Source organism: Macaca thibetana, chromosome 18 (genome assembly GCF_024542745.1).
Source record: "Macaca thibetana thibetana isolate TM-01 chromosome 18, ASM2454274v1, whole genome shotgun sequence".
NCBI classification, from domain to species: domain Eukaryota; kingdom Metazoa; phylum Chordata; class Mammalia; order Primates; family Cercopithecidae; genus Macaca; species Macaca thibetana.
In genome coordinates, this window is record NC_065595.1 from 547,216 (window position 1) to 569,232 (window position 22,017).

Here is a 22,017-nt window from a genome sequence, read left to right on the forward strand (position 1 = left end):
ATGCCCGGCCTTATTTGTTCTTATGACAGAAAGCCAACCAAAAAATGGAGAAGAAATGCTGGAACTGAGAACACCACCCCTGGAGTATCATCCTAGAAATGAAGCGATTCCAGCAGGAATCACTGAGAGATACCCAAAACGGTGGGTCAGCTTGGTAAGAATGTAAGGTATTTATGTAGTAACAAAGTATATCTTTCAAGTTACTGAATCACAACAGGAAAAGTAGTAACTTTTTGCAACAGACACCAACTTCACCTAACGCAGGCTCTGGGACAGTCTTATCAGAGTGCATTGCTGTGATCTAACTGAGGGACGTCCTACAAAACCAGGCAATGATACCGAAAGAAAGACGGATGGAGGAGCTGACTTGTGAGGGTTCAACCAGCGACGCCACGTGGGGCCCACGGTTTGCTTTTGTTACAAAAGACTTTGAAAGGACTGCCGGGAAATCTGCAGAGCAGGACACCGCACTGTGTGGACGTTCATTTCTGATTTTGGTAACTGCACAGCCATCATGTAAGAGAGTGTCTTTGTTTTCAGGAAACTAAAGTATTTAGGGGTGAAGTGACATCACACCTGCAACTAACTCTCCAACTTCAGAAAACCGTGCGTGTGCGTGGGCAAAGATAAGCAAACTCAGCAGAGCATTAACATTCGCGGAATCTGGGGTGAAGCTGGTGTGAGAATTCTGTGCACTGTTACTGTAACTTTGAAGTCAAAAATTATGTCCCAAAAGAGCCCAAATGGTTGGGTGTGGTGGCTCACGCCTGTAATCCCAGCACTTCAGGAGCCTGAGGCAGGATCACCTGAGGTCAGGAGTTCTAGACCAGCCTGGCCAACATGGTGAAACCATCTCTACCAAAAATACAAAAATTAGCTGGGTGTGGCCAGGAGCGGTGGCTCATGGCTATAATCCCAGCACTTCGGGAGGCCAAGACAGGTGGATCACCTGAGGTCAGGAGTTCGAGACGAGCCTGGCCAACATGGTGAAACCCTGTCTCTACTAAAAATACAAAAATTAGCCAGGTGTGGTGGCTCACGCCTATAATCCCAACACTTCAGGAGGCTGAGGCGGGTGGATCACCCGAGGCCAGGAGTTCAAGACCAGCCTGGCCAACATGGTGAAACCCCGTCTCTACTAAGAACACAACAATTAGCTGGGCGTGGTGGCGGGCGCCTGTAGTCCCAACTACTCAGGAGGCTGAGGCAGGAGAATGGCGTGAACCCGGGAGGCGGAGCTTGCAGTGAGCTGAGATCGCGCCACTGCACTCCAGCCTGGGTGACAAGAGTGAAAATTCATCTCAAAACAAAAAGCAAACAAACAGCGTGAAAGGAACGAGTGTTGTTGTTTTGTCTCCTGTGTAGCCACAGGGGTAGGAGGGTGCTCCAGCACCAGCCCCAGGCTGGAGTCCAGTGCTGTGCACACAGAGTGCAGTCGTCAGCTGTGGCTCACACTCTGCACCTGGTTCAGTCGCCCAAAGCCCAGAGGCAGCCCTCCGGGAGAACCTGCACAGCGGGGCTCTGGCAGCGGTTCCTGAAGCTGTGGCTGTAAAGCACAACGTCTGAGGAATGTGAAGAAGGAACAAGGGCAGTCCAGCCCGATTCCCAACGTGGCACACATCCACACAGAGCCACGGCGGGGAAGCTTCAACACTGCCACTGTGGTCTAGAGCAGGTCACCCAACAAAACCAGTTCCCAGCACGGCTCAACACCACGTGGTGCCACGTGCACCACACCATTCAGACCCTACTGCCCTCTCTGCTGGCTAAACAGACCTGCAACGAAGGTCCTTGCCTCAGAACCTCAACAGACCGCAGGGAGCCATGGTGTCAAATGCTTCCAGTGTGAAAACACTTTAACCCCTGGTGGTATGCTCAGGACAAAAAGCCAACTGTCACGGAGCAGGCCCACCAGCGAACTGAAAGTCAACGCAACGCTGGGTACCGACTCGCTAACTCCGTCATTCCCGCTGGTTCACAGTCAGCACAAAAAATGCACCAAAACAGTATGACACCAGCGTTATTCACCATTTAAAGCACCATAGGAAAATAACTCTTTCAAAAGCTACTTCAAAAGTATTACAAATATTAAATGAGTTAAATTTTAGCTCCAATTCCTCTTAAAATTGTAAAGAATTTTGTACATAGATGATGCTGAATATATATTTAAAAATCTATCAAGACCATCTCTTCATAATCTTTACAAGGTACATTTATCCTTTAAAAAATATCACCTGAATCCTTTGAAACTCATCGGTTCCATTCTGTCTACATTCTCTTTCTCCGCAAAATATAAAAAGCACTTTTTCTGAGACAACTTATTTCAGTTTTGATATTTGTGCACTTCTAAAATACACATAAAACTGAGAATTCATCCATTCTTCTGTACCCAGATACTAGATGATTTCACGTAACCCACTTCAAAACTAACTTTAAAGGAACCATGAAAATTGAGGCACATCTGATAACACACAACATTTCTGAAACCTACCAGCTATTTCCAGGCGGACACGCTCCAAAGGCCTTTATCTAAAAGATTAGATCGGAGATACCTAAAAATCACGACAAAGGTAAATCACAGATGAACACAACCAAGGAAGGAACAGGCCCAGTGGTTTTCTGTTAGGTGAAAAGTGGGAAAAACAAAGCAAAGCACCTGAAGTGCACCTTACCCACGTTCCGCGGGCGACAAACCGGCAACCCCCGGGCTTCAGACACAGATATCATTTCTAAAGCATCATTCTTTACATAGTGCAGGCAGCAACAGGGAAGAATAAAGTTATTCTAAGGAATTAATTATTAGAATTATTAATAATAAAATTATTCTAAAAGACTTACCAGTTCATCAAGATTCTCAGTACCCGGATGAAAACGAACTCTCCTTATTTCCAGGACCTGACCCTCAGATGACGACGTTCATGCAGGACTGAACCACATTTAGAATTTCTGAAGCTTCTACTCCCCAATCACAGAATAAAGTGGGGGGACTAATCCTGGGTAGTAGCCTATTCTAACTTCATTACTATTTCTCAAAGACTCCTATTCTAAAATCTACAAAGCAATAAAAATAGAAATACTGTTACTGTTGGAATGATCTTCATTTTACTCAGCAATGTTTCTCCTGCTCTTCTGTAGCACCCTCACACCCCGCACTGGCCAATGCAGACGCTCTTCCTGCCGACCAGCTAAAGGCATAGGTGAGGCCAGTCGACGTCACCAACCCTCGCACACGGCCTCCATCTGTTAGTTCTCACTGGTCACCGCAGGCTCCCTGATTATTTTAGGTAATTTCCCCTTTCTTTGGAGATTTAAGTATCTCCCTGTGAGTGACTGGGAAAAAAACCAAAGCAAAGAAATCTGTAGGAAAAGAAAGACTTAGTTTCTGAAAGATGGTGACCTGTCAGAATATTTTCTATTAAAATAATTGCACTCCACTAAACGCTACTGTGCTAGCTACTCCCCCCACACTAGGAACCTCCATGGCTGAAACCTGGTCTACAGAGAGCAGCACGCAGAGGACCAAGGACGGAGGCTCTCTCAAGGCCCTGAGCACACCATGAGGTGCCTGCACCGTCCTCGCCAGGACCCTCACACCCCATAAGGGGCACCGCGGAGAAACGAGGACTAGAGACCACGAGGTCCCTGCACCGTCCTCACCGGGGCCATCAAACGCCATAAGGGGCGCCGCGGAGAAAAGAGGACTAGAGACCACGAGGTCCCTGCACCGTCCTCACCCGGGCCATCAAACGCCATAAAGGGCGCCGCGGAGAAACAAGGACCAGAGACCACGAGGTGCCTGCACAGTCCTCCTCAACAGAACCCTCACACCCCGTAAGGGACAGGGCAGGTCCAAACTTCTTGGAACCTCAGTTTCTTTCCTATAGAGTAAGGAGGCCCTTCTGCCAGATAGGATGAAGCCTGACAAAAACATATAATCTTATTAAAGATCAGAACAACAATCTAGTGACTATTGTAACTTCACCCAAATGCTCCCAGAATGGTTCTTTGTCTAAAAATAACCACTCATGTGATTAGGATGAATGCAGTTGATAACAACAATGAAGGCAACAAGGGCACGGACCCACCTTGCCTGGCTGGTGCTGGTGCTTTTCACAGATTCACTCACACCTGCTATTTACAGAGGGAGGTTTCACGTGGCCACAGGTTCCATCACCTCTCTCCGCTGTGCTCTGCCTCAGTAACTAACACCAGGCTACACAAGACTCACTCACACATACCCACGTGGGATTCTTTCTTTGCTAAAATTCCGTGCTATAAAGAACTGTTTAGACTGACGTTCTGATCTACGCTCAGGACCAGCACGCCCTCTGCTCCTCGGCACTGTGAGCGTGCTGGCTGCTCATGTACAAGCAATAACCACACCTCTCAGTTTCTCAAACACAGTCTCAGCTAAACAAGTTACTGTCAAGCAGCCGGCGGCCAGCAGGGTCAGGAGCCACCTTCACTAAGCTGACAGCACATGAGCGGACGCTGGAGCTCAGTACGCTCAGGCTGCTGCCGCTGTCTGCTCTCTGCAAACTCCGGTTTAGCTGTTTTCAAAGACACTTCCCGTTATTCCTGAAACACAAGTATTTTTATAAGCCCTGTGAAAGCATCAAGATGAAGGAACAATAATGGGGCAGGCACCCCCTAGTCCCAAAACCATCCTGGGCGGGAAGCTAATTCACAACACCCGCGGGGCGAACACAGCGACCAGACCGAGCCTTAAGAGAGCCACGCTGTCCTCCCCCCAATTCCACACCTCGTCAGCAATGTCCTCAACACCACCCTCGGAAACCTGATTTCCCAAGACTTTCTCCAAAGGCCCTGACCAAGCAGCCACCAGGGCACACAGGCACCCAGTAAGCCCTTGAGGGACCAAAACTGTGTGGCCACATCAAGGGCTTCACCCAAGCCAGAATTCCAACATCAGATCGCCTGCGCATTCCTCAGGCAGCCACCCCGAAACCCCGATTCTGACACCTGCGTTTCTGACCCGTCAGCTGGGCAGGACCTGCTCTCTCTCACCAGGAGCCACGGGGTCCATCAGCGCCGAGGCAGGGGGGTCCGTGTTAAAAGTGGGAGACTCTCTTCAGCACAAGTCCAGGAGCAGATTCTGGACCTCCCCGGCCCTCACACACAGATGAGCTGAAGCCAGGGTCGGAGCCTCCTCAAAAGCAGTTGTGGATTCTGCCGTGCTGGTCTGTACAAGGGCATGTTATTTGCATAACCTGAAAGGGGTGCTCTAAGGATCAATACACAATAATCAGTCTACAAACATTTGAAGCAAACTTCAACCAAATGCTTGCTCTCCCAGATAAAGATCTCAGGAACCTGCAACTTCAAGAAAACTTTTAGAGGTGATCAAGATAAGTCAATTCTAAAACAGCCCCTGTGCGATTCTGGGAACTTGCTCAGTAAAAGTCAAACACCTGGGCTGGCGAGCAGAGTCACCCACGGTTTAAGGCAGTTCTCTTCCCTGACGTCCTCACCTTCCAGCCTCCAACCGGTGTGACACCACAGAAGAGAACCGTGGAGCTGCCGCTGGACATGGCCGCACCAGCAACCAGAGAAAAAAAGAAAAACACGGGAAAAACCTTTCAAGTTAAAGTACTGTGACGCAGGCTCTCTGGAGGAAGGGAGGTGCTTTTCACCAGCCAACGTCCCAGAGGCAACGCAGGGATGAGAACTAAACTCATGCCCATCACCTTCCAACATCAGGATGGGATTACGCCCAATATTCTCCACGTCATCAAAAAGCGGCACAATCTGTTACGGGAAGACTTCCAGATATCATCAGTCCCTCAGTCTGCACGGGGGGCGGGCTCCAGGACTCCTTCAGATTCTGCAGATACTCAGGTCCCGCAGTCAGCCTGGAGAACCCACGGATCCAGAAAGTCAGCCCTCTGTATAAACAGGCTGGGCTCCACACCCAGCAAACAGTGTCAGGCATGGAACCCACGGATGCGGAGAGCAGACGATTTACTGAAAAACATCTACATAAAGGTGGCCCTCGCAGCCCAAACCAAGTTGTTCGAAGGCCAGCTGCAAACTGTATAGAGCTGCTGAGTTGGAACTCATGTCCTGGAGAGATGCGTCACTGTTGGGCTTCAAGCAAAAGCTGCGGAGATTTCTACCTGCATGCAGCTCTCTACAGAGACGTCGGCAAAGCCACAAGTCTACACTGCAGGGCGCTACTCCCATCACAGGCGTGCTGCCAGAGAAACGCACTTGTAACCCCCACCCTGTTCACAAAATCTGTCAACAAGTGACTTAATCTAGCAATTTTCAACTGTGTTCCACAAAGGTGCAGCAGGCATTTTGGGGAGGCCAACACATACCGGCTCCCAACGGCAGCCCGCCAAGCCAGGGCAGCGTCCTCGGGACCGAACAGAGCCATTGTCAGCAGCATGGACTCCTGCTGCAAATGCACCTCCCGAATTCAGCTAGCTAACAACCGCGAGGCAGGAACCTGATTCCAAACAGACGACCAGAACTGCCAGGGCACACGCACACGGCTTCAGACTAAAGCCTTCCCAGCCGTTCCTTCCTGGATCTATGGCACCCGTGCCCACTGCAAGGGGAGGAACACCTCTGGAAATGCTGACGTCACACCACCACACTCCCCAGAATGCTCACAAAACCCCTGTCCACAAACCCACAGGAGTACACGGAAATGGGAAAGGAGGCACCTTGAATTCCAGGTAACACCGCCTGTGGCTTTCTCTAAGGCAGGGATTCACCTGCCACCAGTGGACTGGAGGCAGACAGACGAGCCTCCTGGAACTAGAGGAAGACCTGGTGCCACACAGACGCTCCGAGGAGAAATGACATCACGTCAGTGTCTCAAAGGGCCCTGTGACGAACCACTGCTGTGAGGTACCCCAAGATCTCAAACAGCACCTCCCTGTAAAAAAGTACTGACTGCTGGGAACCCGTCATCAAACTAATTAGCCGGCTGATTGATGCACTGGGTTGGTTTTATTCACTAGACTGACTGAACATGGAGTTTCAATACTACCTAGTCACATAACCAAGTTATTCACCTGTCTAGGTCAAAGTGGCCCTTTCTGTACAATCAGAGGAACAGAACGAAACATCAGTACGGCTCTTCGATCCTGGGGTTTTCTGCCCAGAGAATACACCAGCACTGGGGTCTGCCTCCACGATCCTCGCAGGTATGACCAGTGCCCACTGAGGAAGCCGTGCAGGCATTTCCTGGGAGGCACGGCCCTCAACCTCCCAGCCCCACCCACCAGCACGCAGGGGACAGAGTGGGTGCCCGTGCAGAGGGTCAAGGACCCAGGCTCTGTCTCCAAACGAAGCGGAGCCAGGACGTTTTGGGGCTGTGATGGGAAGACTCCCGTCCCAATCCTTACTCCTGCAGAACCAGGTGCAGAGCAGATTCTCAACCAACACAGGGTCAGGGCAAGCCACAGGGACGAGGAACGGCGGCTGCCGAGGAGGGAGAGACTGGCATCCCCCGAAGGAGCGGCATCATTCCCAGACGGAGCTCAGGCCCGGCCCACTGCAGGCTGGAGTGCCCACCTCTCCCTGGAGTTTCTGTTCTGACAATCAAAACCACCACAGCCAGGCGCACACGCGTGGCTACATGCCTGTTCATCCCAGAACACAAGGGTAGATTCAGACACGGCTGGACGCTTCGGTGTTACGGAAACACATCCCAGAAGGGGTTCTGGGGTCAGAGCACAGTTACGGACAGCTGTGGAGTCTGTCACACGCCCACATCACCTGCAACAATGCCCACTGTGGTCAACCACGGGGCCACTGCCTTCGCTGCAGGCCTGGGTTCCGCCCGTTCCTTAGCCACGAAACAGAACTGCACCAGATTTTACAACTGCGTTTCACAAAGTTTACAAAAATTTAAAGATGTGCACACGCCCATCAATAATAGGTCTGGAGCCTGCCTGATGACTCTTGTGCTCACAGCCACCCATGAGTTTTCCCAAGTCACAAAGGTGGAGCTAAAGGAAGGGGCGGGGACTATCACTGCAGAAGGAAAAAACAAACACCATCGCTTTCCCAAACAGTAACTTCGTGTCGCTACGCAGGACCCTTTCATCTCAAAATGCTCCCCATTGGTAAAACCACAGGTGGTGACTATCTAGTTTTAGGGGAGAAGCGCAGTGCCCGCGTCCCGCTTTATCGCCCCGTCCCCTGGGCGCCCCTGCCCACGCGGCCGCAGCAGCCCGGGCGGTCCCCCAGGACCCCTCCCCGGAGCCGCCCGCCCTCGGCCCCGCCCGGCCCGGCGCACTCACCCTGGAGCGACCATCTGGCCCGGTTGCGCGCACAGCTCCCGCACCACGCCCGCGCGCTCCGACCTCAGCCTGCGCTCCGACCGCGCGGGGCGCACGCAGCCCCCGGAGGCTGCACGAGACTGAGGAGCCCCAGCGGGCTGCGCGGAGGCGGCGGCCTCGAACACGGCCAGCACCGAGCCGATGCGCACGGCCGCGCCCGCCGCCACCCTCCACTCCAGCAGGCGCAGCGGCGCGGGCCCCGGGCAGCGCACCTCGGCCACGGTCGCCGTCGGGGCGCCCTCGGAGGAAAGGCGGCCCGCGGCCGGCACCTCCATCGCGGACAGAGGGCGGGCGGGCTGGCGGGCGGTTGCTACGGGGCCTGCGGTGCGCTCAGAGCGCAGCGCCCACCGCGGCGGCACGACCCGGGCGGCGACGCTTGTAGTTCCTCTCGGTACCGGCTTCCACCCGCCGCCTGGCCCGCGCCGACTTCCTGGAGGGCGCGTGACGTCACGGCAAGGGCGCCGCGTGCGTGCGTGCGTACGTGCGCGTGTAAACACGAGCGCCGCGCGAGTGTCGGGGCCGGCTCCGTCTTGGGACCAAGCCTGCGTGCCGGCCGCGGAGTACTGCGTTTCTGCGCCCTACTTTTCCTCGGGGAGCCGGCACCGTGGAGCAGTGGCATGCAGCGCGGCCCGCTGTCTCCCAGTCCCACTGACAGTCCTGGCGCGCTCGGAACTTGGTATCCCGGCGTGCATCGCGGACAGGGCATGGCGGGACTACGAGTCCCAGCGTTCAACGCAAGCCTGCGGCCTATTACCCCGTCACACGCCGAGACCCAGCCTCCTGAGACTACGAGTTCCGGCATGCACCGCGAGCCGCTCTCCTCGACTTCCGTCGCGCACTGCGAGTCCCAATGTCGCGAGACTACGGGTCCTGGCATGCCGTGCGCGCCGCGGGCAGAGAGACCTGAGGCTGCTGGCGTCCGGGGGGCCCCGCCTCGTGTCCCGCTCCGTGTCCAGCGCGGACCCCACGCCGCGGGAGCTGCTGTGGTCTTCTCTTCCTCCGACCTCCCCTTCGACGCGGAAGCGCAGGGGCAGGTGCGCCGCCCTCGGCCCGCGCAGGCGGTGGGCCCGCTTGGGGCAAGGCGCCCGGAAGCGCCTGGTGGGCTCAGAAAATCCGAGCGACCGCAGCGGGAGGGCGGGCACGGCGCGTGGTCCCAGTGGCCCCGGGCGAACCCTGATGAGCAGCAGCCGCAAGTGTCTTATTAAAGGAGAGCCAGTTTCTACGTTTGTCGGGAGTTTACGTGAATTAAGCTGGCGGGCGGGCGGCCCAGCCTGTAGTCCCAGCACTTTGGGAGGCTGACGCGGGCGGATCACCTGAGCCTGGGAGTTGGAGACCAGCCTGGGCAACATAGCAAGACCCCATCTCTAAAATAGATTCATTAATACTTAGCCGGGCGCGGTGGCTGAGGTCCCAGCTACTCGGCAGGCCGAGGCGGGAGGCTGGACTGAGCCAGGCCGCTCTGGACTGTTTTTACTTTTTCGGCCTTAATACGTGCCCGAGTTCTTTTTTTACTGTGTATCTTTGTCCTTACATATGTAAATGTTATGTACAATTGAGTTTATCCTGTATTTGCCTTTTCCCCTCACTTTTATATGGTGGCTTTTCTCATGTTAGTAAACATTTTGGAAACTGTCGGCCTAAAAGGAAGCGGAGGCACAGTTTCTTTAAGTAGAGAGTTTATTTGGGCCACCCTTGAGGAGCAGAAATTCAGGGCACCCTGAGTGTGTACTCCGATTAGCAGTTAGCAGTGGGTTTTAAAGGCAAAAAAGGGAGCCAGGGAGTCGACTAAAAGGAACTTGTTTTTCAGGAATTTCACTGGTTTACAGAAATAATATTGATTAGTGACTGACTCTATGTTGTTAAGCTGTTGAGTGTGGGTGTAGTGTCCAGTGTGGCGTTATTAGGTTAATTTATAGCTGTTTGTAGCGCTCTTGCCACCGGGCGCAGTTTAAAGAGATGAACACAGGTCAAGGGGTAGTGGGGCGTGATTGTCACCTCATTTGAATGTCTCTCTCGGCCTGATAATTAAAAGGACTCACATTCCTCAGATAAAAATTCTGTTTTCTGATACATTTGGTAATTGGAATGGCACAGAATGGGCACAGTGCCTTTTAGCCCTCACCATTACTTGCTGTTAGGAGTGCATTTTTTGTAGCTGTGGGGTTTTGCCTATCTCTGCTGCCTTCTCCAGCCCCTGCCCCCATGACTGCAAGGGAAAACGTGCGGCGCTCACGAGACAGCGTTTATGGGATTTTTTTTTTTTTTTTTTTTTGAGGTGGAGCCTCGCTCTGTCCCCCTGGCTGGAGTGCAGTGGCGTGCAGTGGCGCGATCTCGGCTCACTGCAAGCTCCGCCTCCCGGGTTCACGCCATTCTCCTGCCTCAGCCTCCTGAGTAGCTGGGACTACAGGCGCCCGCCACGGCGCCCGGCTAATTTTTTAAAAAATAGAGATTGTGGGAAAATGGCACCAGCAGTCACAGCCTTTCAGTTTCTCACAGTCCCATAAAACAGAGCAACCAGGTAACAAAACTAAAAGCATGGGCAACATTTACAGGGCCACTGGATGATGAAGAATTCCCATGAACCCCTCGTTGACACTGTAAGGACAGACTACTCATGTAGCTGCCTCCTTACATACTCTTAAGTTTAGCCTGTAGGTTTCTCCATACATAGTGATCTGTAATCTAACTGGATGTGTGGACAGAGTATAACCTGCTCTTGAACCAGTCACGGGTGGTCAGCTCTTCAAACTCTGTTTCAATAGGCCACCTGCGAGCTGTAGCCGCCTGCTATTTGCCTTCTGTGCCTCACTCTTTTTTCTGTCCGTAAGTCTTCGGCCACACAGCAGCACTGGAGTCTCTCTGAGCCTGTTGTGGTTTGAGGGGCTCCCTGATTCCTGAATCATTCTTTGCTCAGTTAAACTCTGTTAAATTTAATGTTTCTCAAGTTTTCCTTTGAACACTCCCAGCAGCGCAAGCCCTGGGTGATGTCAGCGCCTGCGAGAGAGAAAGTAGGGGTGCACAGGTTTGTCTCAAAGGATGTTGACATGTATCAGCATTCCCTATTTGAACCTGTTCCCACCGGTGGCGTGTGAACTTTGGTTTGAAAACATAATTCTGTAAAAGGGGAAGAACCATGTGTTATTTAGGGATTTGAAATGCAGACCTTGATGGAACTGACAGACTGATCTAGGTAGACAGATGTGGACATCCCTAGACGATTACAACTCCAACCTGGATAGATGCCCTGTGGTCTTCCAATTAGAGATGCTAGACAGCAAATGAAACTTACCTTGTCTTTAATTGGTGTGCTACCTTTGGTTAAAATCAGCTATCTTACAGGTATCATGAAATAAAACATTAGTATCAACAGATTGAAACAAATTTATTGGGAAGAAAGTGAGGCCACAGTCAGGAAAATTAGCATAAGCCACCACCTCGTAGTCAAGAATCTTAGAAACAGATGTGTTTCCCAGAATTCTGAATTGTTCTGATGTTAGGAAAGTGATGTGTGCATGTTCCATTTGGGGGCCTGGGGCAACACCCTCATCAAACTGATGCTCCTGCAGCCAAATACAAGCAGCATGAAAAGGATCATGGGTAGTCTCATGCCAGTTCAGGTTAGACTTTCCTGCCAAATGAAGTACACAAAACTTTCCATGTTTAGAACTATGGATTTGGGCCAGACACTGTGGCTCATGCCTGTAATCCCAGCACTTTGAGAGGCCGAGACAGTGGATCGCTTGAGCCCAGGAGTTCAAGACCAACCTGGGCAACGCAGCAAGACCTCATTTCTACAAAAAATTGGCTGAGTGTGGTGGTGTGCACCTATCTGGAGTCCCAGCTGCTCAGGAGGCTGAGGTGGGAGGATCCATTGAGCCTAGGAGGTCAAGGCTGCAGTGAGCTGTGATTGCACCACTGTCCTCCAGCCTGAGCAACAGAGCGAGACCCTGTCTTAAAAAAAAAAAAAAAAAAAAAGGATACTGGGGCCACAGATAAGAGGTACGGACTGTAATGCAGTCACCTTTCCGTAGTGGCCCAGGGGAAAGGAGGAATCTCACACCCCGGAATTGTAGGTTTATCCGTGTCTCGGTGGTTTCGGTGAAGCCTCTGGTCGCTTTTCCTCACTGACGTGCGTTTCCTCCAAACTCACCTGTGTTGTTTGATTGGCATACGAGCGTCCGTGCTACGAGGCCAGGACAGAAAGAGGTTAAGGGGAAGGACAGCAGTTGTTGAACCTCAAAGCTCACTAGGCACAGGTGGGAAAACATAATACTTCTGTCAACCTAAAGAACAAACAGAGAAAGCCTCTGTCAAAGAAAAAAGATATTTTTTTCAAGCATAGAGCATTGCAATGGGAATATACATTCCACAGTAAAGGCTGCACATTCAGAGGGGGAAGGAATCACGTAATTATTTTGAGATAATGATCCTTGGTACAGAGATCGGTAACAAGGACGATCCAGTCTGGGGTTGGACAGGCAATTGCTGGGCAGGTGATCTTGCCAAAGCACCTTTTGTGTGAAGTTATGATAGCTTTAGTGCCAGGTTTTGGGTTTTGTCATCGTTTTTGTTATCAGGTGTACAAGCATGAGAACCCTCTCTTCATGGCCTTCACTGACTCTTTTTGTCAGGGGCTTTGTGTACAAGCATGAGAACATTCTCTTCATGGCCTTCCCTGACTGTGTTTGTCAGGGGTGTTGTGTACAAGCATGTTGTGTATACCCTGTGGTTAGGTTTGGATGCCTCTCCATGCTGAGATGGACCTGTCGTTGCTGGTGGTCTCACCCCACTTTGAGGGGAATGATTGCTGACTAGGATCCAGTGTCAAAACCCTTTTAGCCACATTTGAGCAGCAAGGGAGGTTTGAAGGGAGTGGCTCCCTGTATAAGTCTACCTGGAGTGCATTGTTAAGTTCAATTTTGTCTTTTCCATGATCTTTTGCTATCATCTGAAAGTGCTGGGCCAGCATTATACTGTTAGGAGTTGTACTTCTGCAAATCAGTTAACAAGCAGCCAGGTGTGGTGGCTCATTCCTATAGTCCCAGCTACTCAGGAGGCTGAGGTGGGAAGATTGCTTGAGTCCAGGAGTTCAAGGTCAGCCTGGACAACATAGCAATACCCTATCTCAAAAACATGATCTTTATTCCTGTGTATCCTGGATGGAAAAAAAGTTGACAAGGAACAGATACAAAGTTCAAAAAGGGGAAATAAAAAGTAAAATTAATAGTAATATGTCAATCCCCGTTTGCATCCATGAACCCGGCAGGCTTAAAGACAAGGGAATGAATCAGCGACCACAGGGAATTAGGTAAGACTTGAATGACGCGGCCTGTTTTCTTCTTTTGTGTATGTGGGTCTCAACTTTCCCCGAGGAATTGATCCAGGTACCACAATAAGAAATGCACAGGCATTTTCTTATTTAACCAATGAATACTAAGTATTTTTTTTTTTTCTAGATGGAGTTTCACTCTTGTTGCCCAGGCTGGAGTGCAGTATTTTTTTTTTTTCTAGATGGAGTTTCACTCTTGTTGCCCAGGCTGGAGTGCAGTGGTGTAATCTCAGCTCACTGCAACCTCCACCTCCTGGGTTTAAGTGATTCTCCTGTCTCAGCCTCCTGAGTAGCTGGGATTACAGGCATGCACCACTACGCCTGGCTAATTTTTGGTATTTTTAGTAGAGACGGGGTTGGCCAGGCTGGTCTCAAATTCCTGACCTCAGGTGATCCACCCGCCTCGGCCTCCCAAAGTGCTGGGATTATAGCTGTTACTAAAGGATTTTTAAAGGTTATGCTCTGTTAAGTTACCAACAGAAGCTACTGATTGTGAAATTTCAATGTCATCATTATCCTGTCAAGTGTAAAAGATAGACATTAAGAGGAGTTGAGGAGTTAGGGTCTCCTTGTGATATAGAGTCTTGTTCCAATGTCTAGGGAAAAACTTATGTTTACAACACGAAAACATCAACTTTTCCTTCCAGTTTGCAGCTTGAATCTCTCTGGTTGTGGCATCAAGCGGTTTGGTGAACCTTATGTGTGGACCATACATCAGGCCTGAGGCTTGTTTCTTAAAATGTGTTTAGGTTCATCTTACAGGGCTTTAGGAGAGAAGCAGTTTTAGTTTTTAGTTGGAGAATTATAGCCAAACATTGGAGAAAATTAGGAGAATTCAGGACTAGCCCATTCTACAGGTAGATAACAAGAACTCGAAAACAAGGCTCAGAGCTACAGTCTAATAACAAGGGTATGATAATTTTTCTTTAGAAACATAACTTTTTCTCCCTACACTGATCACATAGGTTATCAGATTTAAAAACCTCTTGAGGCTAGAAAGCCAAACCTGGGCAGATCTTCGATTGTACTTACAATCTGAATGTTCCTGGGCCTGCCAGGAAATGACAATTTTTATTTAGTGATTGTAAGGCTGGAAAGCCTTAAAACCAGGCTTTCTATGGATACCTTCAAATATGATATTCAGTCAAAACCTCTGTACTATAATCAAATGCTTCCAATTGTACCCTGCTATAAAGAGAGAATAGATTTTTGTTGAACTTATATAAATAATTATATTGTACTTAAAACTAAGAATATACGTGAATAGTTTCCAAATTTTGGAAGAACCAAGTAGAGAGAAAAATCAAATGCCTCCACCTTTGTTCACTAAATTATATCAAATTGTTGTAAACTATAGACAACTTTTGAGAGAGAATTTTCTTAAATCTGGAAAATAAAACATGTAGGTAAAGAACTAAAAATGTTTCAAGAAAAAGTCATTAAAACATTATCTGTGTTAATTTCTAAATTTCATATAATGAGTATTTTGTTTTGCGTGATCTTGGTTAGCAGTGCCACGGACCCGTCAGTTTCTTCATCAGAGTTCTGGAAATTCCTTTTCCGTTCATGATCTTAAAGTTTTCAGAAATCTGTGTCCAAGAGTTCTTGCAAGTGTTTTTATGAAAGGCACATTGGGACTGTAGTTGATTGCAAAGACTTTTAGGAAATAATTGAAAATAATTAGTAGGGAAGCCAAAAGCTTAAAATGGCCACGGTTAAAAATCTGATGAAAATTCCTAATTACCAAGGAAATTTAGTTACTTACATGTAACATATGGCATTTTTTTTCTTTGGGATGTAGTCTCGCTCTGTCCCCCAGGCTGGAGTGCAGTGGTGCTCGGCTCACTGCAAGCTCTGCCTTCCAGATTCACACCATTCTCCTGCCTCAGCCTCCCAAGTAGCTGGGACTACAGGCGCCCACCACCACGCCCAGCTAATTTTTTGTATTTTTAGTAGAAACAGGTTTTCACCATGTTAGCCAGGATGGTCTCGATCTCCTGACCTCATGATCCGCCTGCCTCAGCCTCCCAAAGTGCTGGGATTACAGGTGTGAGCCACCGCACCCAGCCAACATATGACGTTTTAAGAGAACAACTGGAATCATGACAGACAGCTGGACTGATATCAGGACCATGAAACTTATAAATTTCATATCATCTTTAGAATGCATTAATAACATAGCCATACAAATACAACTTCAGAAAAAATGTAATATAACAACCAAAATTATGACTGATAACATGTTAGATTTCTATGAGTTTACATGATTTTTGAAACATATCAACAACATACCCGTAAATGTATTTGAAAGAAGACCTAGTATCACTTTTCGTTTGACAACACTTCCCTGCAGTTTACCAAAGAAGCCTAATTATTTAATGTCTCAAGAAGATGAGAGATATGTGAGTCTCTCCAGGAGCACAACTAGAAAATCCGAAAGTTAGTTCTAGGTCAAAAAGACTTAATTTGGTATTCTGGTATTTGGGAAACTTACCAAATATGTCAAAAAGTTAAAAACACTTGATCAAAACAGAATCACAGGGCCAGGTGCGGTGGCTCATGCCTGTAATTCCAGCACTTTGGGAGGTTGAGGCAGGTGGATCACTTGGGGTCAGGAGTTTGAGACCAGCCTGGCCAACATGGTGAAACCCTGTCTCTACTAAAAGTACAGAAATTAGCCAGGTGTGGTGGCGGGTGCCTGTAATCCCAGCTGCTGGGGAGACTGAGGCAGGAGAATTGCTTGAATCTGGAAGGTGGCAGTTGCAGTGAGCTGAGATCACACCATTGCACTCCAGCCTGGGCAACAGAGTGAGACTCTTGTCTCAAAAAAAACCACTACAAGTCATGTAAAATATTAACCATTCATTTAAGCAGAGTGATAGTTAAAATACTTCAAAAGCAAGTACGGAAAATTACATGAATGTAAAAGCCTTAACCCATTTAAAGCTCAGTTTTCCTGAGTAATCAAAAACTTAATAAGAAACAAATCTAGCTTGATTAAATGTAAAAATGTCTTGTGTTGAGGCCAGTTACCAAAAGTAAAGAAAAACCTCCTGCTGTGTGATTGCTTCTCCTTAGATAACTCAGAAGTCAAACCTGAAGAGAAGGGTACTTGAATTTAATTAGACACAGGAAGAGTGCGTCCAGGGTTACGAGTGTTCACTTTATTATAGAGGACTGTAAACAAGAAAAGGAGTGCCTGGAGCAGGGAATTACATGACTCTTAGTAACAGCACAGGAATTTTCTTGGTTACACAGAATAATCCAGACACATCAGGAAAAGCTGGCCAGGCCAGTGGCTCATGCCTGTAATCCCAGCACTCTGAGAGGCCAAGGCAGGAGGATTGCTTGAGCCCAGGAGTTCGAGACTAGCCTGGGCAACATAGGAAGACCCCCCATCTCTACAAAAAATGGGGGGAAAAAAAGAAACAGATTTCAGGATTAAACATCAAAACCTCTTGCAGTTTTCCTAAGGGCAAATCAATACTTTAAGAAAACCTTGTTGTTCTAACATAGGTGATATGGTTTGGCTCTGTGTCCCCACCCAAATCTCCACTCCAATTGTAATCCCTATAATCCCACATGTTGAGGAAAGGACCTGGTGGGAGGTGATTGGATCATGGGGGCAGTTTTCCCCATGCTATTCTTGTGATAGTGAGTGACTTCTCAGGAGATCTGAGGGTTTTATCAGGCAGTTTCACTGCTCTTGCTTGCTCTGTCTCGCCTGCCACCATGTAAGACATGCGTCTTCCCCTCTGCCATGACTGTAAGTTTCCTGAGGCCTCTCCAGCCATGAGGAAGTGTGAGTCACTTAAACCTTATTTCTTTATAAATTACCCAGTCTCGGGTAGTATCTTTATAGCAGTGCAAGAATGAACGAATATAATAGGGGACCAAGATTTTTAGTTTTGTGCTATTTACTCTGATAGGAAATCTCATGAAGGCTCTGGACCAAAATTTTGGGTAAACAGTTTCCATGCAGTTTAAAAATAAAAATAAAAAACGCCATTTCTACCCCCACCCACCTTGTTTTTGTTTGTTTTTTGTTTCTCATTTTCAAATGAGGTTAGGGCTAAATTTTCAATTGTTTACATTTTAGCTAGGTGGGCCAGGCATGGTGGCTTATATCTGTAATCCCAGCACTTTTGGAGTCTGAGACAGGTGAATTACTTGAGCTCAGGAGTTCTAGACCAGCCTGGGCAACAGAGTAAAACCCCTCTCTATAAAACAATGACAACAGAATTCGTCATGTCTGGTGGTGCATGTCTGTAGTCCCACCACTGTACTCCAGGCTGGGCAACAGAGCAAGACCCTGTATCTGTATCTGTATCTGTATCTGTCTATAAAAGGAAAAACATTTTAGTTAGGATTGACTGCATTGTATAAGAATCTCCAGGTAGCCTTGAACTAGCAGCAAATGTCTTTTGGTTGCTGGTCTTGTTTGGTTGGTTAGAGATGTGGGCAGGAAGCATTGGAGCAGGGTTTTGGTTTTATTTTGTTTTTGGCTTTTTCTTTTTGGACTCTGCATGGCAGAAAAAGTAATACAATTTTTATGCTGGACAGAGATACCTTACATTATTGCTCTGAGTTCCAGCTTTTGACCTCTGTAATTTGAGAGCCTAACTTTTATAAACATTATAAATATTTATGTAGTTCTTTTTCTTTTAGATTATTAATTTTTCAATTAAGTGCTCCATCACCATAAGCAATTGTTAGTCAAACCTAAACTGATGTCTCTAAAAGGTGTCTAGGTTGTTGGTTACCATGGAGCTGTTGTAATTTCTAACGCCGTTAATTTGAAAGCCCTTTAAGACTTTGAAAAAAATCTTGGCTGGAATGCCATAAGCAGTGAGTTTCATCTCAACACCAGCAGAAGAGTCAGAAAATTCAAAATAGGCAAAAAAGAAAAAGGGGTGGGAGGAGAGGTAGAGACCTTCGAAGACTCCATGCTAACTCTGTTGCTGCAAGGTTGTTTTTTCGAAAGGGTTGCTTTTTTAGAGAGTTCAAATAATTGCCATTGAGCTCTGGACTTTCCTTGGTGTCATTTTGCCGATCACTTAAAAAATGTGCATGAGAATGGGCCACTACATGTAGCTGGCTGGAATCCCAGCACACCTGGCATACTTTAATGTTTTAGAATCTCATTCAATTCTTATTAATCTCTCGAGAGCAAAGAAAATCTACAAATCCAGCCAAGGAATGTCAGGAGTTTAGGCCGTCTTTGAGATGGCGGCGGCTGCCCTAGTGGCCTTTAGTTAGCCATTCTGCACCCATCATTTAGAATGTTTACTTTTGTTCTCAGAACATTTAAAAAAACCATCAAGGGGAAAGACTCGAATCAAGTCAAAGGAACCAAGGTAAGAGTGTTCACAAAAATTTTAACCTAGGTGTCCAGATAGAACAAAATATTAAACTAGGCATGCAGATCAAAAGTGAATTCACAAGTAAAGACATGCCTTACAGAGAGAATGTTAATTCTGTACAAATCAGAGCATTCAGCCCAGAAAGATTTATGCCTTTGCACCTGCAAGGACTTCGCAGAAAAGACAAAAAGCCTGTTTATCATCTCGGGCCGGATGTGCAGTCCTTTATCAAGGCAGCCTCATCCAAGTCACATTCTGAGTAGCATCAAAAAGCCTCCAACACAAAGAGAAAGGCTCAGCCTGAGAAAGGACTCACCAGGGTGAAAAATCAAGTTGTGGAAGTGAAGAGCTCAAAGAGCTGGAGTAAATACTGCACAATGGTTCCAAAAAATGGGAATAAAAAATGATTTCTTCCGATGGTGATATTTTTCTGGTCCCATTTCTGACACCATATGTATCAGGCTAAGTAACAGAGAGAGGGTCACGCAAAGAAGAAGTAACTTATCCAAGAATAAAGCATTGAAATGGGAATACACATACCACAGTAAATTGCATGCATATTCAGGTACAGGAAGACAAAGGGTTTTAAAGGGAAAATTAGGAGGATGACAGAATTATTTTGAAAGAATTATCCCGGGCCACAAAGATCAATAGCGAGGGTGATGCTGGTCCGAGGCTAGATAGGCAGTTGCTGGGCAGACGTCCTTGCAGAAGTATTTTTTGTGTCAGGTTGTGCTGGTCTTTGTGCAAGATTTTGAGTTTTGCAGAGTCTTCTATCATATTTTTTGTTATTAGATGTACGTGGGAACCTCCCTTCATGGCCTTCGCTGGTTCCATTCGTCAGGGCTTTTCGTTTGTTTTTCTAACACAAGTGCCTTCGTTTGGATTCTAACAACGTTTATAACTCCACCAAAATTAATCTGTGAGAAACAGTCTATGGTACAATACTACAGGTGCCTTCAAGTTTACATTTTACAACTAGGTTTTTGATTTTTCTTTTTTTCTTTTTTTTTTTTTTTTTTGAGATGGAGTCTCGCTCTTTCACCTAGACTGGAGAGCAGTGGTGCGATCTTGGCTCACTGCAACCTCTGCCTCCCAGGTCCAAGTGAGTCTTCTGCCTCAGCCTCCCGAGTAGCTGGGATTACAGGTGTCCACCACCATGCCCGGCTAATTTTTGTATTTTTCGTAGAGCCGGGGTTTCACCACGTTGGCCAGGCTGGTCTCGAACTCCTGACCTCAGGAGATCCACCTGCCTCGGTCTCCCAAAGTGCTGGGATTGTAGGCGTGAGCTGCCGCACCTGGCCATTTTCATTCATTTTCACTGAGTGAAAGGATGGGATAGCACGTGGAGTCTCGCCAAATGCCGTGGAAGCTTTTCAGGAAGGAGGGAAGCTGAGCGGCCATTGGGTGTGGTGCAGCTTTTCAGGAAGGAGGGAAGCTGAGCGGTCATTGGGTGTGGTGCAGGCCGTTCTCTTTCAACCTCTCAACACCAGTCAGAGTTCCAGGGAGGAAGACCTGGGGTATGTATCGGTCTTATCAAGAAAAGCTGTTTGTTTTTCTGGTTTATTTTATCCCCAAAGCTTAAAAGCCCCACCAGGTTATTCTTTTTAAAAATATAAATGGAAGAGTAGCATTGCCTCTCACAGGACTGCTGAGAACCACACTCGCTGACGTCACTCACAACTAATACAGCCGTTTCCCACGTCACTGATTTTCTAGGGGAAGGTGCCCAGTCCCCAGGAGCACAATCTGTCCTGGCCATGTTTGTCCACCGAACTGCAACTCACACTCCGCAGGTCCTGGAGCCCACGAAAGACCCCCACAGGGAGCTCCCAGCCACGCACAGGTCCTGGGCCCCGGCGAGCCAGCCATCACCACTTCACAGGTGAGCTCTGTCAAAACCGGCAGCTTCTAAGCACCATCAGCTACCAGTGTGCCGTGAAGTAGTCCTCAAACTGGTTGCTATACACAGGCGTTTTACTCATTTCACTTTATTGCACTCAAAGATACTGCATTTTTCACAAATTGAATTAGTGGCAAGTCTGCCTTTAGCAAGTCGATTGGCACCATTTTCCCAACAGCTCCTGCCCACTTCATGTCTCTGTCACATTTTGGCAATCCTTACAGTCGTCCAAACTTTTCATTTCTATCGCCTATGGTGATCTGTCATCGGTGATCTCTGATGTTTCTGCTGCAATTGTTTTGGAGCACCGTAGCTGCCCACGTGAGACACCAAACTTAATTGTGATCTGACAGCTCCCCTGACCTAGCGTTCCCGTCTCTCCTCTCCTCAGCCTCCCTGTTCCTTCAGACAGAACAATATTGAAATCTGCCCAGTTAGCAACCTTACAATGTCCTTTCCATGTTTCATTGAAAGGAAGAGTTACAGGTCCCTCACTTTAAATCAAAAGCTAGAAATGATTAAGCTTGGTGAGGAAGGCATGTCAGAAGCCGAGACAGGCCAAAAGCTTCTCACACCAAATGGTTAGCCTGGTTGTGAATGCAAAGGACAAGTTCTTGAAGGAGATTAGAAGTGCGACTCCAGTGCACACAAATGATAAGAAAGTAAAACAGCCTTACTGCAGAGACAGAAAATTTCAGTAGTTTAGATAGAACATCAAACCAGCCATGACACGCCCTGAAGCCACAGCCTCGTCTAGACTGAGGCCTTAACTCCCTTCAGTTCCCTGAAGGCTGGAGAGGCGAGGAAGCTGCCTCTTTCCACTTTCTTCAGAGAGAAGAAAGGTTGGAAACCAGCAGAAGTTCATTCATGAGGTTGAAGGAAAGAAGCTGTTTCTGTAACATAAAAGCGAAGGTGAAGCAGCAGGTGCTGGTGGAGAAGCTGCGGCAAGTTCCCCAGAAGACCCAGCTGAGACCACTGATGAAGGAGGCTGCACTAAATGACACATTTTAAGTGCAGATAAAACGGCCTTCTATTGGAAGAAGATGCCATCTAGGACTTTCACCGGTGGAGAGGAGAAGTCAGTGCCTGGCTTCAAAGCTTCCA

At 48.1% G+C, this 22,017-nt stretch overlaps 3 protein-coding genes across 7 annotated transcripts in view; 1 reads left to right on the forward strand and 2 right to left on the reverse strand.

Annotated features, from left to right (window-relative positions):
- CTDP1 (CTD phosphatase subunit 1) overlaps positions 1-8,747 on the reverse strand; it is a 74,228-nt gene extending 65,481 nt beyond the window's left edge. Inside the window, exon 1 of one of the 3 annotated variants that reach the window (XM_050768208.1) lies at positions 8,280-8,747. In XM_050768208.1, coding sequence (XP_050624165.1) covers positions 8,280-8,593 — 314 coding nt within the window. In that variant the 5' untranslated portion in view covers positions 8,594-8,747. The remainder of the gene's footprint in view (positions 1-8,279) is intronic. The other 2 variants (XM_050768210.1, XM_050768211.1) reach the window with 2 other exon arrangements.
- The window catches only part of HSBP1L1 (heat shock factor binding protein 1 like 1), a 414,139-nt gene that overhangs the window by 253,757 nt on the left and 138,365 nt on the right, over positions 1-22,017 (reverse strand). The gene's annotated exons all lie outside the window — the stretch shown is intronic.
- LOC126941515 (uncharacterized) overlaps positions 8,765-22,017 on the forward strand; it is a 38,826-nt gene continuing 25,573 nt past the window's right edge. Inside the window, exons 1-2 of the mRNA XM_050768221.1 lie at positions 8,765-9,352; positions 20,730-20,895. Coding sequence (XP_050624178.1) covers positions 8,936-9,352; positions 20,730-20,895 — 583 coding nt within the window. The 5' untranslated portion in view covers positions 8,765-8,935. The remainder of the gene's footprint in view (positions 9,353-20,729; positions 20,896-22,017) is intronic.